General features: G+C 43.6%; 2 protein-coding genes across 9 annotated transcripts in view; one reads left to right on the top strand and one right to left on the bottom strand.

Annotated features, from left to right (window-relative positions):
• The window catches only part of NUMB (NUMB endocytic adaptor protein), a 60,731-nt gene extending 46,975 nt beyond the window's left edge, over window positions 1-13,756 (top strand). For 4 of the 6 annotated variants that reach the window (XM_028724409.2, XM_028724439.2, XM_028724429.2 and 1 more), the window contains 6 exons: window positions 2,227-2,367; window positions 2,894-3,095; window positions 5,927-6,226; window positions 6,920-7,069; window positions 8,054-8,209; window positions 11,760-13,756. In XM_028724409.2, coding sequence (XP_028580242.2) covers window positions 2,227-2,367; window positions 2,894-3,095; window positions 5,927-6,226; window positions 6,920-7,069; window positions 8,054-8,209; window positions 11,760-12,475 — 1,665 coding nt within the window. In that variant the 3' untranslated portion in view covers window positions 12,476-13,756. The remainder of the gene's footprint in view (window positions 1-2,226; window positions 2,368-2,893; window positions 3,096-5,926; window positions 6,227-6,919; window positions 7,070-8,053; window positions 8,210-11,759) is intronic. The other 2 variants (XM_028724448.2, XM_028724457.2) reach the window with 1 other exon arrangement.
• A 3,844-nt stretch (window positions 13,757-17,600) lies between these two features.
• PAPLN (papilin, proteoglycan like sulfated glycoprotein) overlaps window positions 17,601-22,364 on the bottom strand; it is a 53,301-nt gene continuing 48,537 nt past the window's right edge. For 2 of the 3 annotated variants that reach the window (XM_028724389.2, XM_028724397.2), the window contains 3 exons: window positions 20,726-20,834; window positions 20,278-20,453; window positions 17,601-18,843 (listed from right to left, as the gene is read on the bottom strand). In XM_028724389.2, coding sequence (XP_028580222.2) covers window positions 18,695-18,843; window positions 20,278-20,453; window positions 20,726-20,834 — 434 coding nt within the window. In that variant the 3' untranslated portion in view covers window positions 17,601-18,694. Of the gene's footprint in view, window positions 18,844-20,277; window positions 20,454-20,725; window positions 20,835-22,364 lie in introns of those variants that run through there. The other variant, XM_077927374.1, reaches the window with a different exon arrangement.

Below are 22,364 nucleotides of genomic sequence, written 5' to 3' on the forward strand. Positions count from 1 at the left end.
ACCCAAATGTGTCCAATCCTATTTTTAGTTTTAAATGATGTTTGCGTGATATTTGTGCCATCCTGTTTTATTGCAGGAGGGTTACAGTTACTCTTTTAAAATTGGCAGCCCAACTTGTCCCTTTCCCCAGTAAGCACACAGAGATCAGAGGGAGTCTTGCCAGTGACTCTAGTAGGCTGGGGGTCACCTATGTTCTTTGCTCTCTGCTCCCCCCTTTTTAAAAAAGTAGTAATATATGGAGGTATCTGCAGAGGGGAATAATGCCAACCAAGGACAGGTGTGCTTCCGCTGCAGCTGCCATTTAATGTCAGTTATAAGGAGGTTCTGTGATGGATCATACCCTGTAGTGGCACTGTTTGGGATGCTACAGATGATACAACTCTGTCTCTCTGCTGCCTCGATCCTCTGTGTCAGTGTGGAAGGCAGCTGCATCCCAGGGACAGCTGTGGAAATGATGTACATTGAAGCGTAAGGAAACTGTTCCAGCAATGATTATATTTATACATGTGACTAATACCCACTGTGCAAGTCCAGAGCCCCATGCAGGTTCAGAGTCAATTTGATGTGTTGCGTAGTGAAAGAGAATAAGATGCGAGTTGGCAAGCTAATGATTCAAATGTTGGGCGTGAGCCTGCTGTATAGATGTTCCCCATTCTCAGCTCCCCACTTACAATATAGAGCTGTTGTACGGGCTACTGAGGGCCCAAACCAGATGTGTGCAGATTTGGTAAACGTTAATTTGCCACTTTCATCGTAAAGTGGAGATGAAGAATCTATGTGCATTTTTTTTAAGAGTACAGAGGGGAAGCGACTCTTGGCTGCCTTCCCAGAATTCTGCTTGAAGACACCCCCCCTTCCCTTATTAACTTTCAGTATCTGAGGCAGCCTGAGGGACAGAGGGTTAAAAGTAGCAGAGCAGAGGTAAGGCAAGGGAGGCGGAGGGTTGCACTCCCACCCCACTAAATTTAATGACAAAATACCCCCCCAGCACCCCCAATTGGCAGCGGCATCTTTAGCAAACATGTGCATATCTGGTTTTTGACCTGAAGATGTATGTGAAATGCTTTGAATGCACATAAGCCCTTATATGGGGATGCGGGAGGCGCTGTGGGTTAAACCACAGAGCCTAGGACTTGCCGATCAGAAGGTTGGCGGTTCGAATCCCTGCGATGGGGTGAGCTACCGTTGCCTGGTCCCTGCTCCTGCCAACCTAGCAGTTCGAAAGCACGTCAAAGTGCAAGTAGATAAATAGGTACCACTCCAGCGGGAAGGTAAACGGCGTTTCCGTGCGCTGCTCTGGTTCACCAGAAGCGGCTTAGTCATGCTGGCCACATGACCTGGAAGCTGTCTGCGGACAAACACCGGCTCCCTCGGCCTATAGAGCGAGATGAGCGCCACAACCCCAGAGTCGGTCACGACTGGACCTAATGGTCAGGGGTCCCTTTACCTTTTAAGCCCTTATATGAAAGTCAAGTGGTGTTGTTATTATGCCTCTTACTATTATAGTTTATAATAGTCAGGAATCAGAAGCCTATGGTCCTTCAGATTTTGTTAGACTCTAGCTCCCATCAGCTTGAGCTAGCAGGGCCATTTGGCAGGAGTGGTAAGGGTTGCACTACAGCCGCATGTGAAGAGCCAAAGTTCCCCCACACCTGATTTAAGTCCTGTGCTTCCAGTGGTTCACCTGACCTCTGTTTCCATAAACTAAACTCTCTAGAGCTGCTGATGTTATATATTTAACTATTTTAAAATGCAGCTGAACTTTGCCACGGATGCTTGAGAGCCAGTTGCTGCTTAATAAACAGCTTAGCTTAAAGATGCCAATATTAAAGCTGTTATTCTAAACTCTGCTACTACACTCTATAATGCTTGATGGTAATATTTCAGCTCATGTGGGAAATTGATTGTAATATTGCCCCTTGGTGGTTGGATGAATTAGTACAGGTCTCCAAACATTGAATCTCCAATCAGTACAATAATTTTGAGGATACACTTGCACAGAGCTTTGAAGAGAAGCCAAAGTTGTTTTTTTAAGTCACCCCTTTAAATATGTAGTATATATGTGGAAATATATAAAGCAAATATATCTGGCAGACTGAAAGGTACAACTTTGGTATTAATCTGATAGTGGGAAGAAGGAAATCTTGAAATGTACTGTGTGGTATATTCCATGCTCCTGTAATGATTTGAATTTCTTATATCATCTTTCTTGGTTTTTTCCTTTAGGACCTTATAGTTGATCAGACAATAGAGAAGGTTTCTTTCTGTGCTCCGGACAGGAATTTTGATAGGGCATTTTCTTACATCTGTCGAGATGGCACAACACGACGCTGGATATGTCACTGCTTTATGGCTGTAAAGGACACGGTAAGCTGCTTTTAGGATCACAAAAAAGCAAGAGGCCATTTCCAAATTATGTCACTTGTCTAGAGAAATTTAGCTTTCTTGTGGCAATTTTGTCATTTAAGAGCAGTGCATTCAACAGGCTCAGATATTTGAAACTGGAATGTTAAAATGCTGTAGCTAGTGTAAATCATGTATGCTTCTTAATACAAACAAGGAACCTAATGTGCTTACAGAGCATGAATTGCCATTTTTTAAAATTGTACAGTATCTGCATTATGGATTTTATAGCACCAACATTTCAGTATATGAGCTGACTGAACAGCATTAACACCTGGCAGCTAATATATATATTTAAAGTCTTAATCCATGTGTATGTCTCATGTCTCTCATAACCTGTGCTTTATCTGGATGTAATAGTTCTGAATTCTGCTGACCAGAATTTTTACAGAGAAGGGAAGCTTGCACTGAGTGCCAGCTATCATTTGGCAATGTTTGGAGGAAATATGTAGTTCCATTTTGGTTTCTAAATGACGCAATATCTTTTCAGGGAGAGAGGTTGAGTCATGCAGTTGGCTGTGCGTTTGCAGCCTGCTTGGAGCGAAAGCAAAAGAGAGAGAAGGAGTGTGGGGTGACTGCCACCTTTGATGCCAGCAGAACCACATTCACAAGAGAGGGGTCTTTCAGGGTTACTACAGCAACTGAACAAGCAGAAAGAGAGGAAGGCATGAGGCAGATACAAGACCCAAAAGGTAATGGGGTACAAGTCTGGCTATTGGGAAGTTCTTAATCAAACTACCATTTTACCTGGCCTGTCATTTTAAATAAAAGTGAGATTATGAACCCTACTGCAAAATAACTTCATTATACCTTTTGATAAGGTTTTGGACCTAAAATATCCTCAGTAGGCTCCTGAGAGCTTTGGATTTTGCAGAAACAGAGATATAGTGTGTTGTGTATTCTGCGAGTTAGATTGAGGAGGAGGGATTAGTGTAACTCATTAATTTCCCGTGTTTCTGAGCTTGATTTGTCTAATATAGGCATGGAGAACCTTTGACCCTCTAGAAAGGGCTGTGCTACAACTTCCATCATCCCTTGCCATTTGGCCATTCTTGCTGGGACAGGTAGGAGTTGTAGTTCAGCGATCTCTGGAGGGCCAAAATTTTGCCACTCCTAGTCTAATACTTTGGTTTCTTAAATACTAAAGGAGCACCTGCAGATTTCATGGCCTGCAACACTTCAGAGCCAGTGATCTTGGAAAAAGTAATAATGATTTACCTAGTTGGTTAAGAATAGAAGCTGTCTTAACACATAGACTCTCAAACAATGGTTGCATCTTCATGACAAGATAGAGCAGATAATCTTTTAGTACACTTACCGTATTTTTCGTCCTATAGGGCGCACCGGCCCATAGGACGCACCTCGTTTTTTTGGGGGGGGGGAATGAATAAAAAAAAATTATTCCCCCCCCCCCCAGCCGCAGCTGCCGCCCCAAGCCTTGCGCACACCTGCCCGAAGCACGGGGCGCCCTTCGGAGGGCTCCCCGTGCTTCGGGCGACAGACTGCCTCCCCAAGTCTCGCGCGCCCGGCGGGACCTTCCGCCGGGCGTGCAAGGCTTGCAGACACTCGCCTGAAGCACGGGGAGCCCTCTGGAGGGCTCCCCGTGCTTCGGGCGGCAGGCTGCCGCCCCAAGCCTCGCACGCCGGGCAGGACCTCCCGCCGGGCGCACATGGCTGCTGCCCACAAGCCTTGTGAGCCCGCGGGAACTCCTGCCGGGCTTGCAAGGCTTGCGGATAGCTTCCTGAAGCCTGGAGAGTCAGAGGGGTCAGTGCGCACTGATGCCTCTCGCTCTCCAGGCTTCAGCGAAAGCCTGCATTCGCCCCATAGGACGCACACACATTTCCCCTTCATTTTGGAGGGGAAAAAGTGCGTCCTATGGGGCAAAAAATACGGCATATTTTCACTCTTGACTTCGTAGACATGTATTTGCCCCCTACATATTAGGTTCCCCCCACCCAGCCCTTTAAATAATGACTGAAATTGTTAGTTTCCTTTAGAGGTATGTGGGGCATAGGCACCAATACAGTTGGGAAGTCTGTAAATTAAGAAGTGGAAGAAGGTGGCAGGTCTTGGAGCTATTCTCGAACAAATCATTTAAATGAGCTTCTCTGTCCCATATCTTGGCGTACTGTTGCTTATTTCACCACATTTAATTCAAATATGCCTGGAAAGTGCTTAATGTAGAACACAATATTCTGATAAGATGTTTGCAATTTTAGTTTCATTATCTGGAACGACACACTGAAGACCAGATTCTACTACCTGGTCCTGCTAGTGGAAGCCTGTGCAGGGACTTCCACTACTGCAATGGGGGCTTTCCCCTTCTCTCCACTCCTTGCCAACCTACCCCAAATTGGCTTGTTGGGGGGGGGGACTGGGGCAAACTGCAATACAGTATGCGAGGGAAGCTTATTCCATTGGGAAAGCAAGAACGCTTAAACTGATAGGATTTTTGAAACAGCGAAGCACTGAATTGCTCCCTATACATTTCTGTCAAATCTCTGGCAGATCAATGGCTATGCCATTAATGGCTTATTATTTTGTGTGATGTCTATGAAATGTTCAAACAGATAAAAGACTTAAATCCAGCTCTAGAGGGCCATTTGTAGTGAATTCGAGCATAAACAATAGCAAACAACCAAACCCACAGCAGAGTATTTCAGAGGGCTTAAAATCTTGATTAAAAGCAGCAGCTTTAACTGCCTTCCTAAACGCAAGCCGTGAAAGCAGTGCAGATCTCTCAAGGGAGTTCCAGAGGTGGGGGCAGCTACAGAAATGCCCCTGTCATATGTTATGGATACCTGAAGGGACACTGAGAGGGGCCTCTGTGAAAGGTCTATGTTCTCAGGCAAGATTATATGGAAGGAGGAGGAGGAGGAGGAGGCATTTCAGGTAATCTGGCCACAAGCCATTTAGGTCTTTATAGGTAAAAATGAGGACTTTGAATTGCATTCAGAAAGGAATAGGTATCCAGTGCATTTGTTACAAAAGGGGAGTAACATGAGTCCTACATCCCTATACCCCCATAAGATGCCTAGCTGCAGCAGTCTGAACCAAATGACATTTCTAAACAGTCTTCAAAGGCAGCCCCATTTAGAGTGTGTCAAGATGAGAGGCGATTTGCTCCATCCTGATCTTGAAACAACAGAGCAGTAGCAGTGAAGGCGGAAAATGGAATTCATAACAAGTCATTATTATCGTTGAAATGTTTGCTAAACTAACCTGGATAGATTAAGAGGCTAGTTAATTGCACCGAGCACTGTCTCTCCAATAGACATGATAAAAATGCAAAAAACAATTACTGTAGAAAAATAGCATTTTGCATCTATCTATCATCTATCTATCTATATCTATCTATCTATCTATCTATCTATCTATCTATCTATCTATCTATCTATCTATCCAGGAAGTTATCATATTGTTTTTAATTAATTTTAAAAAAATCTCTGAAGAACCCAATGATAAAAAGGTCTATTTAGCCAATATTCCTGTGTTAACTTTTTCCTGCTATTTTTTCTCGCAGTTGAAACTGATGTGAAAGCGGCGGTGTCGAGTGTTGTACCGGGCAATACAGCCCCATCACCAAGTTCCCCCACCTCTCCTAGTGCTGAGGTTGCATCCTCTGCTGACAAAGAGTCAAATAACCCCCATGCTATCCCACGAAGACACGCTCCCATAGAGCAACTAGCCAGACAAGGCTCGTTCAGAGGTTTCCCTGCTCTTAGCCAGAAGATGTCCCCATTTAAACGACAGCTCTCTTTGCGAATAAATGAGCTCCCTTCAACGGTGCAGAGGAAGAGTGACTTCCCCATGAAAAACTCAGGTAGGGCAAAATTTATCCCCATGTCCTTAGTACACTTGGATGCAGTTTGAGCTCACTTGATCACCACATTTGAGAGAGATCTCTGTAAAGAGATGTTATGATCCTCTACCCCTCATACCTTCACTGTTTCTTTCTTGAAATGTCAGTGTCAGGCACCAATTTTGTTGTTTGCTCTGCACCAAAGTGTACTTACATTGTGACCTTAACTTCTATCAACTTTCCTCTGTATAATATTTCCGTGTTTCTCCATTTTTTAAATGGATTTTGCCGACTGGCAATTGTGCCTCGGTTGTCGAATGTTTTGGAAGTCGAACGGTCTTCCAGAATGGATTACGCTCGACAACCGAGGTTCCACTGTATTATACACACCTAGCCCAATAATATTTACTATTGTTAAATACCTTTACAGTTTGAACTACATGGAACACATTCAGAGGTAGAAATGTATGGTCCGAATGTCTGGGCCATGAGCATTGTGGTTTAAGTTGGCATATTTTAATTCATGTGCTTGCACAGTGGAATGAATTAAACACTTAGTACTTGGGGAGGGGGGGGGGTTGTTAGATATTGCTAAATTAGGGCTGATCCAATATTGCATAGCCCTTGAAACATGTGAGTGGGGGGAGGAGAGAAGAATGTGCCCTGTGCATTCAGTTGACTGCATTCCTGTGCAATTTTTATTCTTATTTTCAGTTCCTGAGGTTGAAGGAGAAGCGGATAGCATTAGTTCCCTGTGCTCCCAGATTACAAATGCATTTAGCACACCATCGGAGGACCCTTTCACCTCTGCCCCTATGACAAAACCAGTCACTGTAGTTGCACCACAGTCTCCTGCGTTTCAAGGTGTGTCCTTTGGGTACATTCATGGTGTTTGCTACATATGCAATGCTGCTTTCCTCCGCCGCCATTGCTTTAATGTCTCTAAGTGCCTTGCAAGTGCCTTGTTTGTCTCTGAAGTCATTATGCTTTGCTCATTTTATATGCTTTGTAGCCTTTTCCTCGAAAGGTGAGGGCCCATCCAAAACTATTCAACTAATGATATAAAATGGTTTCAAAGAGAAGATCACATTTTTAGCCTTGAAAACAATTGGTGTGTTGATTTAAATGAGGTGCAACTTCAAAGTTTTGATAGCTTTGCTCAAAGTAACTTAAGACTGGATCCTTGAGACCAATAATAATCCCAACGAATTTTGGTGAAAGACAAATTGTGATTAGAATTTCAGGTTGTGGAGTAGAAATTGATTTCATTAGCCAGAATATCTTTACAGTTCCAAGTTGTTGCACACTTTCTCAATTCAAACCACACCCTTAGTGCTCAGGAAGTAAGAATGTCGCTCATGGTCAAGCAAGTAATAATAAAAATAGTAATAAATGGGGGAGAAAGAGGAAGAAGTAAGAATGTGTGGAACGTGAAGTTCATGTCCTTTGGTTTTTCATGGACACTTTAAATTTAAGCATGTGGGTAGGATAGTAGAAGTCTGTAATTAATGGCTTTGAATTTTTGGTGCAGATGAAGTAGATTAACTGTATTGATTAGATTATAAAAAACAAATTGGGTTACATTTGAGTATAAAATGTGGAGGTCATTTTATTTGCATTCTGCTGGGGGAAAATAGTTAAAAATTACTTGGTTGTCTTAACACTTGTGTCAACAGGAAATGTAATTTGCATCGTAGAAAATGTCAGTAGATTAACGGTGTGAAAGAGTGGCTGAGATGTTGATGTGTGTTGCATGTTGGCAGAAATCATACATTTATTTTTAACATCCCAGTCACCTGCATGCCTTGCATGAATTAACAGCATTGATGTTGTCTGCTCCCATTTTAGTTAATGGCACTGCCTCTGCCTTCAGTGTGCTTACTGCTAAACCAGCTCAAACTACTGTAGCACCCACAGCAATACCAGTTCGTGAAACCAATCCTTGGGCTCTTGCCCCTGCTCCTCCAGCTGCTGCTAAAACTAGAGCCGCAGCCACTCTTTCTGGTAAGACCGGGCACAGATCCTGTGTGTTGAAATATGTGGTGCTGGATTAGAGGGATCTTTCATCTAATGCATTGCTTGGGGATTTTTAATATCCAAAGCCATCTGGTTTGAGGCAAAGCAAAGGAATCCATTTATTTTATTTACAGCCTTTCTGTTTTATTCTTTGCTACAAAAAGCAATTCCAGAGAAGATAACAATAAAATATGCATAAAGCAAGGCAGAGGAATTGCAATTTGGAAAAAAATAATAATCCAATCTGGCATTGCATTCCTGCAAAGGCCTGCGCAAATAGCCAAGTCTTTACCTGGTGCAGGAAGCTCAACTGTGTCTGCATCAGTCTTCTCTTAGAAGGGAGGGAGTTCCAAATCTGGAGTGCCACCACCAGCAAGGCTCTCCCTTGCATCATCACCAGCCAGGGACAGTTGTAGGAATAATAAATAGGTGTTCAAGGATGTTTGAGGTGCAGCTTTGTACTTTTACTTCAGTATCTAGGGAAACATTTAGATGGCTTGAGAGAGGATAAGAATTTACTGCAGGAGCAAGACTACTTTAGTAGCCAGGATACATCTGCCACCATTCGTAAATTCAAAGCTGGCACTGTAGCAGGGCACGTGGGACTCGTCAATCTGGGAGGGTAGCCTATCTAGGAGAAGGAAAACTGATCCTAAACCTCCTCTGCCTTGTGGGATATCTTCGGGAGAAGAAAAGACTAAGGCGTAAATCCTACACAAATCCTGAATGGAGTTCCTAAGACGGTTGGATGGTGCCTTGTATGCCTCCTTCCGGCAACTCCTGCAGCCAGGCTAGTGCCAAATTTATTGCTCTGTTTTCCTTTGGGCCATACCAGCGAGGTCAAGAGGGGGCAGCCCAGGACCTCCATCCACACTGACCATGCTTGCGCCCCGAAGAGGTCACTTTGGTGCTGCTAACACAGTGGTTTGACTTCACCCCTGAAGTGCAGCTCATAGTTAAACTTTAGCAAAGGATGAATCTACTGATTTGGGGGCAGCTGTACATGTAATGTACCAGACAGGATCACTGTTTGCATACCAGTACTTCCCAAACATCCGTACAGTCTTGAATGCATGTATGCATGCATTTTAGCAAGGGTTGCCAGATACATTTACCCAGTGGCATAAAAATGCATGTATGTCGTACCTTGCTGCAGTGGAAAGCCACAGGTTGGTTGTGCCAGTTGTGTCTGGCTGGACCTCCCCATTTCTGCTTACCATGGGCAAGTAGCTTAGACCTTTGGCATAGCATGATGCCCATGTGCACAACGATCCCTCCCTGAAGTTCTCCATGAATTGCGCAGAACTTATGGGAATGTCTTTTTCACACTGTACTTTGGTTGGCTAAAACACCTGTTGCTCAGTGCAGCATGAGATTCCTATTGCACAGATCAGTGTTGAAGCATTTTTGGAGCACGTAGAAGCAGCATAAGACTTGTGCTGCTCCTTCTCTAAACTACAGAGCAACATGTGACCTACCCAGAATCCTCTGGCATATGTAGAGGACTTGGGCAAAGTGAAGAATCAGTGGTGAAGTCCAGCAATGGCTGACTACTGAGCCGAGCCAAATCTGTACACCCTTTTTTTAGTCAATAGATGTTCATAGTTACTGCCTCCACTGTTGAAGGCAGTGTGCCTCTGAATAACAGTTTCTGGGAATAACACATGAGGAGAGCACTGTTGCACTCAGAACCTGGTTGTAGGCTTTCCACAGGCATCTGGTTGGCCTCTGTGAGACTAGAGGGGTCTTTGGTCAGATCCAGCAGGACTGGATTTGAAGCAGAGACCTTTCAGAACCCTACAATGCTATCTGAGGTTCTGTAAGCCAGAAGGCAGGGGCAGAACTTCATGTTTTATGGAGCCAAGCATACAAGTTTTACCACTGAGCTATAGCTTTGATGGCACATGAGGCCACCATCTTGCCAAAGATAAATAGGCCTGGGTCTGGTCAGTGCCTGGATGGATAACAGCCCGGGAACCAGATATACCTCCTTGGACTCACGATGGAAGGAAGGCAGGATATAAATGTAACAAAATTAATGAAAATAAATAGTTGGAAGGAAAGACCCAGAAGCAGCTCCAAGGTGAAGCATCAAAATCTGCTTAAGTTGGGGATTGTTGGACAATAGTAATATGGCCTTTCAGATTAAAGAGTAAAGAAACTCAATAGAGGAGGAGACAGGGGTTTAGCCTTTGCAGAGAAGAGGGTGGGAATAAGGCATGATCCAGAAAAGAAGTATTAAGTTGAAACAAGTTAAAAGAAACTGAAATGTTAAGTATTGAATATTACAGAGCAATTAGACAGAGGTTAACAGACTGAATTGCGTAGAAAGCGTAAGCAAGGAGTATAAGTGAAGGAAGGGAAAGAACGAAAGCAACAAGCTGTCAGTAAGTACAGTTTCAAACTATCATGCCAGTTTTGTAAATGGTGAATTCCGAGTCATAGAGTCTATTTATTTAGCAGTCAGTACAGATATCACACGCTCAGGCTTGTAATTGGTGGTTGGGCCATTGCACATCATGTTTGGCAATCTCCCCGATTCCAAAGTGGGGTGCATAAATTCCCCAGTGCCTGCTTGGAATGCCATGTACTATACTATCCTTCCTTTATTATCATTTCATTTGGCCTAGGGTGGGTGGGGATCCTACAGTCTGCGGGCCAATCTTGGCCCTCTAGGTCCACAATTCCATTTTGGGCAGGTCATATCCCACCCATACCTGATAGCATGTGGGTAAAAGCAGGGCTGGACCAAAGCCATGTTATTGATCGCCCAAAGTACCTGACAACTAGCTGTGCAGAGCCAAGACCCAGCATTGAGCATCAATCATCTGCGTGATTATTCTGAGTCAAGCATATCAGAGAGCTGCCTGCAGCGCAGGTGCACCCAAACTCAGTGGTAAGCAGGTTCATTCCTTCTATTTGAGGAAGGGGCGATCCTGATGAGTGCTGGACTCAAGAGAGCAATTGGGTGCTCTTTGCAGCAGTTTCTCCCACCTGTAATTTGACCAGTGGAAGGGGCAACCCACCTGTCAATTGTGATGCCATGCGACTGACAGGATAGCCCCCATCCACCTTTCAAAGTTCGCCTATTTCTAAGTTCTGGCTCCTGGAGCCAATAAAATAAATCACAGCCCCTGGCCTAGGGGCTGGCAATCTGGTACATTCCTGTAGTCCAGTTACCACGGCTTGCACTTTTCCTTTACTGAGCTTGAGAATGAGGAGCTATTCTACTGAAACTGAATGGGTGTAAATATTTTCTACTTTGAAAGTGGGACTGGATGTTGTAAAGTCTGTCTTTGGGCATAACTCCAGTATGAACAAATGCAAGTTCACATTTGTCTGATTAATCAAACCTGCTATATTAGTTTTAGTGATCTCAACTGCTGTTATGAAACTGACCAGCCTGATCCAATTATGGTTGGAAACTGGAACTTCTTCAAGGTCTCTGTTAGATCCTTTATCAATCAGCAGCGATTAGAAACAGGATGAAGCGTATCCCTTGCTGAGATCTTACCCTAACTTCTGTTTTCCTTCCTAGGTTCCGAGTGGAGTACCAACTCAGGAGCTGCCTCACCGAATCTGTTCCAGGCGAACCACAGACGTACTCCCTCCGAGGCAGACCGCTGGTTGGAAGAGGTGTCCAAAACTGTCCGGTCCCAGCAGCCACAGCCGCAGCCGCAGCCACCTCCAGCTCCCCAGCCACTCCTCCAGCCTCCTGTGGCTTCTCAAGCGGCCCCAGCTTTTCCAGGCGGCACCTTCATTGCATCTCAGCCTGTGCCTGTCGGTGTGGTCCAGCCCATGCAACCAGCGTTTATCCCGGCTCAGCCATATGCTGTCGCAAACGGAATGCCCTATTCCGCCCCAAGCGTGCCGGTGGTTGGAATCACCCCTTCCCAGATGGTAGCAAACGTCTTTGGCACGGCAAGCCACACTCAAGGATCCCACTCTCACCAGTCGCCTAGTCTTATAAAGCAGCAGACATTCCCCCAGTACGAAACTAACAGCGCTACTGCCAGTCCTTTTTTCAAACCTCCTCCCCAGCAGCTCAACGGGTCGGCTGCTTTCAACGGTGTGGACGCTGCCAAGTGGCCCACAGAGGACAAGCATGTACTGCCGCCTGCAGCTGCCCAGCAGGTTGATCCCTTTGAAGCGCAGTGGGCGGCGCTGGAAAGCAAATCGAAGCAGCGCAGCAACCCATCTCCGACTAACCCTTTCTCGAGCGAATTGCAGAAGACCTTTGAGATTGAACTTTAAGCAGTCCCGTGGCTTTGTGCTTAAGTCTGTCTGTATGTATGTGTGTTGGAATTGGATTGGGTGGAAGGGGGCAGAGGGGACGAGTGAGCAGCATATGCGCCATTGCTGGTGTCCCCATGGAATCAGTGGGCATACAGAGAGGGAACAATTGGGGTGGGGTGGGGGGAGACGCTCCAAGCCCCAACCACCACACAACTATTGGGAAATCTAGGAAATGTCCCTGGGCCGCTTGCGTTCCTGCTTGGGAGCTTCAATGGCAAAGGAAACCTCAAAAGGGCTGAAGAAGGGAAATGAGCCCTGAAGCCCTTTCCTCGCACAGAACTTCAGAAGACCTCGTAAGATGAGAAGCAAATTAGTCGCCACTATCTCCAGGAGGTGTCTGTCTACCTTCCTGTGAGCGAGCCATTCCTCTGCGCAGGGGGAAAGAGGGAGGAGCAGCCAGGGGGATACAAGCTCAGCCGGGGAACGGGAAGAAGTGAGAGCTGCTTGGCATATGCCGTCTGTGGAAAAGGATGAGCTTCCATTTTGAGTAACACAATAATTATTATATATAAAATAAAGCCAAAATCTTTATTTTTATGCATTTTAGATTATTTTAAATAGTTCTAGGTAATAAAAGCGGAATGAGTTGTAAGTAATCTTGCCAAAGGTATAAAAGGGGGTTGGATGTAAAATTGTACATAAGATTGATTTATCACTGATTCTTACGGTCAGTAATATGAGAGTAGAATGGGGAGCAGAGTTATTAGCTTGTTCTTGTCCTATCATTGTAAGTAGCATATTGCAACAACAATCATGAATCATGACCAATTCAAAAAAAATCACAGTAGAGTAGTATAAAGAGCAGTATTGTCTTGGTTTAAAAACAATGGGTAAATTCTATCTTTTTTTAAAAAGAATTCAAACTAGATCATATTGGAGTACATATAGGTTTTTTCATATACTGCTGCAGTTTCCTTGTCTTGAATCTGTTTTAACACTACTGTGGTAAGTTGACTGTAATCATATCTACAATCAGGTCTACTTAGGAACCCATTTTATGTGCATTGAATAGAGTTTAGATTTTATTTTTTATTTTTTTAAAAAAGCTTTTCCCCACTGTTCTATGTGAAAGCTTGTGGCTAGACTGCAGCTATTCCATGTTCTTCCTTCAGCAAATCATGAAAATCCATCTCATTTTTAATTTTACTCGTAAAACTTGGCCTTACAAGCAAACGTAAGTTATATATTTGTACTGATTTATAATCTGCTTTAACAGAAATAAATGTTGGTAGTAGATAATGTGGCTTTTTGAGCAGGTTTCCTTGTCCTTTTCCTGCAGCGTCTGTACTTCCTTGAATTTGAATTCATCTGGCGCATGCCTGATGTAGCAGGCTGCCACTTCCATTCGCATTTCCATATGAAATTGATTACTTTAAAACTAGAACTTAGACTTTTGAACACTTGGTTTGCTCTTGCTTTATTTGGAGTTCCTGAATGCTGCGAGCAGTCACTAGGTTTCTGTGCGTTGCGTTTGAGAAATATGGTTCTTTATGTACCTGCTTCTGATCCCAAACTATATGGCAATCTCTTTTTTGTTTAGTGGTTGTTACCGCACTCTACTCAGAGGTAACCCTGGAGAGCATTCTGTGCTTCCTATGCAGCTTTATCATTCATATTCCTGTCATTCCAGAACTGATCCCTTTGCAGGGATAGAGCTGTTTGTTGCTGCAGCATGAAAATGATTTGGCATGGTCTGTGATAACGGGCATCATCCATAATTCAGGACTCTGCCTGACTACACAGTTGTCACTGGAAAACAGTTGATTAGGCTATTTTGACTTTGCAAGATTCAGTAAAAAAGTAAGAAATAGCATGAGTCCCTATACTAAAATATAACTGCATCAAATGTAAATACATGCTTGGTTATGAGAATTTGGAACATACCCTATTGCTCCTATGTACAAATCCATCCCGCCTCTTTCTCTTATTCTAGTCATGAGTTCTGAAAGTATAAACACACTCTTAACAAAGCTGCCACCAACTACACAATCTGTTGTTAACTATAGAACTTTTGCACAAAGCCTCAAGTAATAAGGCAAGGATTTCCATAAGGTGCTTTTGCAAGTTTGCACAGTAAATAGGCAGTTGCTAACTGTACATGAATTTGGACGCAACTCCTCAGCATTTTAGGAACACATTCCAAAAAGCGATTCCCTCAGCTATATATGCTACCCAGCTGTTGAAATCAGACGTTGGCGTACTCCTTCAGCATTTTTAAAAATCATAGCAAAACTATACGTTCTGCCATTTCAGGAACCTGTGTCATCATTTTATAAAGCATTAATACAGAGCTGACTCCATTTCCTTGCTGTGAGAAGCCAGACCTGGAATGCCCCCCTATGTTTTTAAAGCCTGTGCATCTGTATCAAGATTACCATCCATTGTGGTGCAGATGGAGCATTGCGCTGCTAAATCCCAGATTGTGTCTTTCCTGAGAATTGTATTTTCATTGTTTCAGATCTATAAAATTCCTGTGAATTACATAGGATTCTTTTTTCAATTTTAGATTGGATAAATATATAATTCCTTGCCTGGTTTTTATATGGTAAATCTTTTGAGTGTGCCTTCCCTCTTCCACAGGAAACAAATTCTGAATACAAACCGTTTCAAGGAAATCTAAACTATCATATCCTTGCTGCATTGAAAATATGCAAGCACTGAGTTCGCTTGCACTTTTGTTTTCAAGTTGGGGGGGGGGGAAAGCTTGTGACATAATTGTTCCCATAGCACTCAGCTGTTCAGTGGCAGGCAATACGCATTGATCATATAGTTTCTGTCATCTAAACATGGCCTGTGTTGTAGATGCTGCTTTTTTAGAGGAGCGATAGATCCATGTTCTCAACAGTCTTAAGTGAAGCTGTTCCCATTGGGTAGTCAGATGATGCTGAGAACAAAGGCTGGCTTATGAACACTAATCTCTGGGATAAAATGCCAATGCATTTTTCTTTCACTCTTCTACAATGGCCGATTTTTAACTGTTCATAGCCCTGAAGCTCACAACAGTTTGGTTCTTTTATATCTGCCTTCAGCTATTTGAAAACTGAAAAATAGTGCGACCTGAAAAAATGCAAGTTGCAGTGTGGAGCACCCCAGGCTTCAATTGTAAACCTATTTACCTGGGAGTAAGAACTCAGTGGATATGCTTCTTAGAGATGTATAGGGTTGTGCTGTCAGGTATGTTGCACTCTAGGTTACTCAAGTCTAGTATTCATTCTCTTGCACATCCCCACACATTCTGCTCTATTAGCATTCCATGATTGCAGAATATGCTCGGTCCACACTGGGCTGTCTGGGTGGGTTTTGCTCCCTTTAGGGTTTTTCTTAAAAGACTTCTGCTCTTTTGCATAGTTCCCCTGAACAAGTTCCACCTCTTTTGCATGGGTGGTAGGTAGCAGTTTGGCTATACAAATGCACTTGCAGAATTGTGATTGCTGGTAATATGTTAGTGTGTGTGGTGTTGATGATCCCAATTGGTGCATCCTTTCATGGATGCTGCTCATTCCAGTATTTCTGAAATTAGATATCTGGGTGTTTTGGAAAGAGAAGCTACCCATATAGTTTATCTATCCCCAAGCCCAGTATGGTGTCAGTTGTCACACTAAATGCTTGTTGTATTCAAATGCTGTTGTATTAAGAAAACCTATCAGTAGATCTGAGGGCTGCTTCATTAGGTTTTCCTGCAAAACTGTGCCATTGAGTGACATATTGGAGTTATGGTTTGTGGCTAGACTTGGGTTTTCCTATAAACCTGGAAGAGTCTATGGACCCTTTTATGTGTGGGTAGTTTTGCGCATAATTCTTTCCATCCTAGGGTCTTGAAAGAACATAGTTCTGGTGCTTGGCTGTGTGGGATCTCCATGCAAGCAGGCTTTAAGGCAGATGTTATTGCAGTTGGTCATAATACAGGGATCCTGGAACTGTGATTTACTGTGTGCATTCATGTGCTTTGCAAATGGGAAAATGCAGGCCATTTCAAGAGCAAGTGGTGGTGGTGCATTAAAACGTTTCTTCCATGAAAGTATTGGATGAGGGAAAGTTGACATTTTATCAGCCAAGATGCTCTTAGACTATAGAAGATAGAATGTGAAAGTTGTTCATGCTGAGTGTCCCCATAAACTGTGTTACAGTTTGCACGTGGGTAACTCCTCGGTGGAAAACTTACTGCAGGCTGCCCCCCGGGGTCAGCCTGAACAAGGAAGGATATGACAGCTGCATAAACCCAACAAGGCTGCCTTTTTCTCCTTTTAAGTTCAGTACAGCTTTAGCAGAGCACAGGAGCAGTCTTAAGCTAGAAGCCATTCATGTAGCCTGCCATAGCATAGAATAGTGGTTCCCAAATTGTGGTCTGCAGACCACTTGTGGTCCACAAGCTTCATTCAGGTGGCCTGCAGTGTGGCTGTGGTTTAAGAGGAGAGGCGGCACATCTACCACAGTAAATATACTGATTTTTCATTGCGTTCTTTTTATTTTATTTTATATTGCATTTTATTGTATGACAGAAGTCAAATTGTAATACAATAAAATGCAATAAGCAGGAAATAAAATTGAAACATCAATATACAATGAAAAATCATACCGCATCTAGCTTTGTGTATTACAATTGCTCAGCAGGCAGAAAAATCATAAAATGAGCCATGAAGAAACTAAGTGGAGAGTTTGGGAACCATAGGCCTTGAATTTATTCCAGGACTGTTGCACTGTAGGCCACTGTGCTTGTTTATCGACTACTGAAATAACACAAAATCAGACTAACGAAAAGGTGTCCCTAAAGGTTAGCTAAGAGGACTACTGGGTGGTAAATCATGGCTTTACCTTATAAGTACATCTGGTAGTAGTGGGTTGAACTGAATGTCAGTGTAGAAAAGTATACATGCGCTTCCTGTTAAAGGCTTTGGAAAGGAAATTGATGTATATTGTTACTATTAAAGTTCAACTTGTAGGCATAATTATTCCTCTGATTAAGAACTATGATGCTTCTTCCCATTCCTTCCACATGACATGTAGACTTTTTACTTTTGGGTTCTCAAAACAACTAAGTGACTTGCACAGATTACTGGGATACGGAATGTACAGGGTTCCCCCCCCCCCTTCTGCCCGTGGTTTGGGATCCCATCCTTGTTTACATAATTTGTTTATACTGCAGTAGCAATTTCTAGAGATCAATAAAGTTGACTGCTTTGTGGCCTGGACGTAAAAGCTTCCCTTACCCAACATGACCTTTCTTGGCATCAGTGGTTATCCTTAGATGTTACACATTCACATTGTGATCTGAGAGTAATTTTTCTGAGAAGAAACAGAGCCCTGGCTAGCTACACATAGGAGATATCCCATATACTCTGGCACTGATACGCATGAACTTCACAACAGATCCCAGAACTTCACAACAGACCCTTAACGTTGTTCTTCGGGAGACTTGGGAGTACAACCCTGTTCATATTTACTTGGAATTAAATCCCCACCCCCCACCCCGTGTTCAGAGGGGCTTATTCCCAGGAAAATGGCTACAGAATTGCAGCCTTATTTTCTCAGGGGTATCGGAAGTGCAAGACCCAATCCAAATTCCTATAGTTCTTCATTTCAGCAACTCCCTTGCAGCTCTAATACTAAGCATTGTTTGCATGCTGCCAAGGCCTCTTCATTACAGCTGTCTGTATCTGTAGTGAAGCAGATCCACTTGGTCCAATTGCGACTCTTGAAAGTTGGAAAGGGTTGAGTGATTGTAGGACACTTGTGATAACCATATGGGAAAGACTGACGGTCAACCTGCCAACTTTCCACAGACATGTGAGCTCAGTGGCTTTCTGTAATTTATTTTTGTGTTTTAGTCTACTTTAAAGGTGAGTGCTGCTTGTTATCATTAATCAGCCTGAAGGAACCTTTCTTCCTTGCTTTTTGACTCTTGTCCATATTGCTTGTTAAACTATGTTAGAAAAACAGTCCCTTGTTATTTCCTTGAATGGGTAGGTCAGCCAGCTGTTAGACAATCAGTGTTTGTGTTGCAAAACAACACAGAAAGCTTAAGAAAGGTAGAAATTTGGCTACTGCTACCTATTTCCACTTCCCAGTGTGTGTAAGTGTGTGCTTGAGTAAACAAATATGGGATTTCTCAAGCAATCAGGACTGTAGATCATAAACTTCCTTCTTCTGGAGCAGGACCACATTAGGGGAAAATGAGGTTCAGCCCTGGTGGTGAGAACAGCTGGCACAGCAGAAGCTAGAGTAATACTCATTATTGCAGAGTTGAGCCTGTATAATCAGGTCACAGTTGGCAAGGTGTGGTTGGTCAACACATTCCCTGCTTGGGTCCATAGGGAGGCGTGCAGGTACTGCAGGAGAAGGAAGAGAGAAGAGGACTTGAACACAGTTTGTTTCATACAATCATCTTTAAGACTACAGAAGAATTTACTTCCTGCACTATAGGCTAGAGTACATTCTGTGTTCTGCACCTTGAACAAATGTGATAAGAATCCATAGCTTAGGAGATATTCAAAGGCAGAAATGAGCAATAAGCTCTGTTTGATCTCTCATGTTCTTAGCAGTTGCCATTTTTAGTAAGAAACTATCCCCTAGGCCAGAGATTTCCAAACTTTTCATGTTGGTGACACACTTTTTAGGCATGCATCATTTTGCGACACAGTAATTCAGTTTTACTATCAAACTGGAGGTTAAACTAACCCCTTTCCAGCCCCAGGAAGAGCACAGGGAGTGTTCGTGTGACACCTACACACTGCAGCCGACACACTAAGGTGTCCTGACACACAGTTTGGAAAGCTGTGGTATGTAAGTGCTTCAGTCTGAGAATCACCAAGCAGTTGTTACCTACTATAAGGGCAGGTTGAATTTAGTCCAGCCCTTAGCTTTTAATAACTGAAACTGAATGAACTTGACCTTGTATTTTTTCCTCCTCCACTTCTATACATTTTGTTTCATTTTCAAAATAAGGTTTGGCAATTTTAGTGGTATATGGTGGTAATCAACTAAGCTGATTACTCAAGCCCATTGCACTATCTAAAATGTAAGTTGAATACCACCCCTGTAGCACTAAAATTGCTGAACCTAAAGAGATGCTTCCATTTGCTACTCTGGGTGTTCTCCCAACACCCCCTCTGGAGCCAAATTTAGGGGTGCACCGGGGGGGGGGGGAGAAGGCCATTGAGCTAGTGGAAGCCTTTGTGCAGGGTTTCCACTGAGGGGGAACTATGGGCATGATTCAACAAATGAGTCCCATTTAACACAGTGGTTTGGGGCAGGTCTATAGTTTGCCACGTACAAGCTCATTTGTTAATGTACAAACAACATTTTTCGCCAGCTACTAAACATGTTTACTGTCCTATTTGACCCAAACCCCAATAAATATAGTTATACTTTAGTTCCTACTTTATAAAGAAGTAGAACAAGGTAGTCATTTCCTACTGGTCCTACTGGTTATCTCTTACTTTGGCCTCCTAGCAAGTGGTATGGCACAGGGCTACTGCTACTGAACATGAAAATTCAGTTTCAGCCATACTAGTTATTGCTTAACGTAAAGCAGAAAAATAGTGGTAAAACACAGGGCAGTTGTGTTTAAAGGAGAAAATTAAACAGGACAGGCATCTGAAATGTAAATTAAGAACCCCACAAGTCTGCTCCAAAGGGAACCCGATCCTACTGGGAGATGCATTTACCTGAGGCCTAAGAGAGGCTAGCATGTGTTCATAGTGTTCAGAATGGAACTCTACAATTGTGGAGGCTTAGCTGGAAAGACTGTAGAGCATACATACCTTCTGGCCTCTTCCGGATAAGTTTCAGCTCTGTACTAGCACTGACAGAATTACTGCCACTGTAGGCATTGCAGGTGTAGGACCCCTCATCACTCGTCTGCACATTATATATGAATAGGCTTCCATCCTGGGACGTCTGGACATGATGGCCATCGGCTCTCACCGGAACTCCATTCCTGAGCAGAAAGAAATGCCTTCGTTTTGCACTTTGAAAGAGAGAGGCCTCTCGCCTACTGCAGACCCCAGTGGAAGGAAACACAGGCAGGCACACAAGTGTTTTAACAAACCTACATGAACAGAGACCACATTCTCAACAGCTGAGTTGGGCTTGAAGACTAAAGTAAACCTGGATTCACCATTGCTGTGGTAATGCAAGTTTTTGCTCACTGGAATTGAAGGGGAAAGGAAAGGAAGGTAAATTCTGCAGCTCAGTTTTTCCTTTTTTTACCTTGACCATCTTATGTTCACATTGTTGCCTGTCACAACACATTGAAGCTGAGCAGTCTCCCCCTCTGACACAGAGAGGCTGGGCAGCAGGCCAGTGATTCTCAGCTCCCCTGAGGAGGAAAAGGGTATTGTCAATCCCAGGAAGAGTCCACGCAGGGGGCCAAGCCAATTCCTTCAGGAACGGTGCTGTGAATGCCGAGCTCTGAATACCCAGCGCTGACTAACTACCCAAAGCTCTGCTGCTTGCATGAACTTGGCCTCTCGAGCTGGACACTAGCCTACTGTAAAGTGTGGGAAAGGAATCTCAGCGCCATTTTCCACAACAAGATCCTTTGTCCAGAAACCTTATGATGTAACCATCAACCTATAGTTAAAATGCCTCTTTCTTCAAGGCTCTTCTTTAGCAGCAAAAATATGAACTCTGGTCTTAGCAACAACAAAAAGCAACAACTTTGTTCAGTCACAGGAGTACTTGTTCCCAGAGTTCCATAGAGTTGAAGATTTAAACTAGTTTGAAAGTTGAAACTGCCAAAGCTGCCCTAGTCTCCACCCCCCCCCACACACAAAAAAACCCTATGAATTTTGTGTCTTCTAGCCTGCCATCTAATTTGAGAGACCTTAACTCATTAAACCAGGAGGGCTGCTTTTGCACTGTAGTTAAACTGGCTTATGTAGAGTCAGACCACAGGTCTACCTAGCTCACTCTTGTCTACACCAGGAGCTGCTAACCTCCTTTTGGCCCATGGACACATTCAAAATATACTGTGGGCACCATCCCCTCTGGTTGCTTTTCTTCTTCACCCCACCCCAGCAGTCAGTGTCCCCCCCCCCTTCACAGATGAACAAAATAAAAGGTGCTCTCTTGCTCTTGGAATTACGGGTAAAGTAGAATGGATTGAATGTGTATGATTGTACAGTGGTACCTTGGTTTACAACCATAATCCGTTCCAGAGGTCTGGCTGTAAACCAAAACAGGTTGTAACCCAAGGCACGCTTTTGCCAATGGGGCCTCCAAAAATGGGTTGTAATCCAAAAAAAGGGATGCACACTTCCAGGTTTGACGTGGTTGTAATCCAAAACGGTTGCAAACCAAGGTACCACTGTACATGGGGTCCCCTCAAAATACATCAAATTACAGGCTACCCCTGTAAGCTTTATAGTAAACGTTGCACATCTGGTGAATTCCAGTACTACAAAAACATTGATCCAAGGCATGGGTCCTCTTGGTTTTTACAGTGTGTGACAACAGAACCAGCACATCTGTGTACACACGTGACTAATGATTTGGTTGTGGTTTTGAGAGGATCTCTTACAAAAATTATGTGGCTCTATGTTTTTGTACCATGGCAGTACTGGAAAGTCAATGGAGGTAGATATGATCTGTGACCTGATGGTGGGAAACCTGTGAGAAAATAATGCAAATTGGAGAGGATCTGTTTTGCTGGATTCAACTTGAGTGTTTGTGCATGTGTCTGTCTGTCTCCAGCCTATTTTGTCCCCCCAGTTGCTCTGATTTCCTCCTCCTGGATTGCTCCCTTTTCTCTCCTATGTTCTCAGTCACTCTGTCTTCTGTTCAGCTACTCAGGTGCTGATCCAATACCTTGAAAAGGCTGTGGAATTGAAAGAGGAAGTGGGAAAGA

The sequence above is a fragment of the Podarcis muralis genome, chromosome 1 (assembly GCF_964188315.1).
Source record: "Podarcis muralis chromosome 1, rPodMur119.hap1.1, whole genome shotgun sequence".
NCBI classification, from domain to species: domain Eukaryota; kingdom Metazoa; phylum Chordata; class Lepidosauria; order Squamata; family Lacertidae; genus Podarcis; species Podarcis muralis.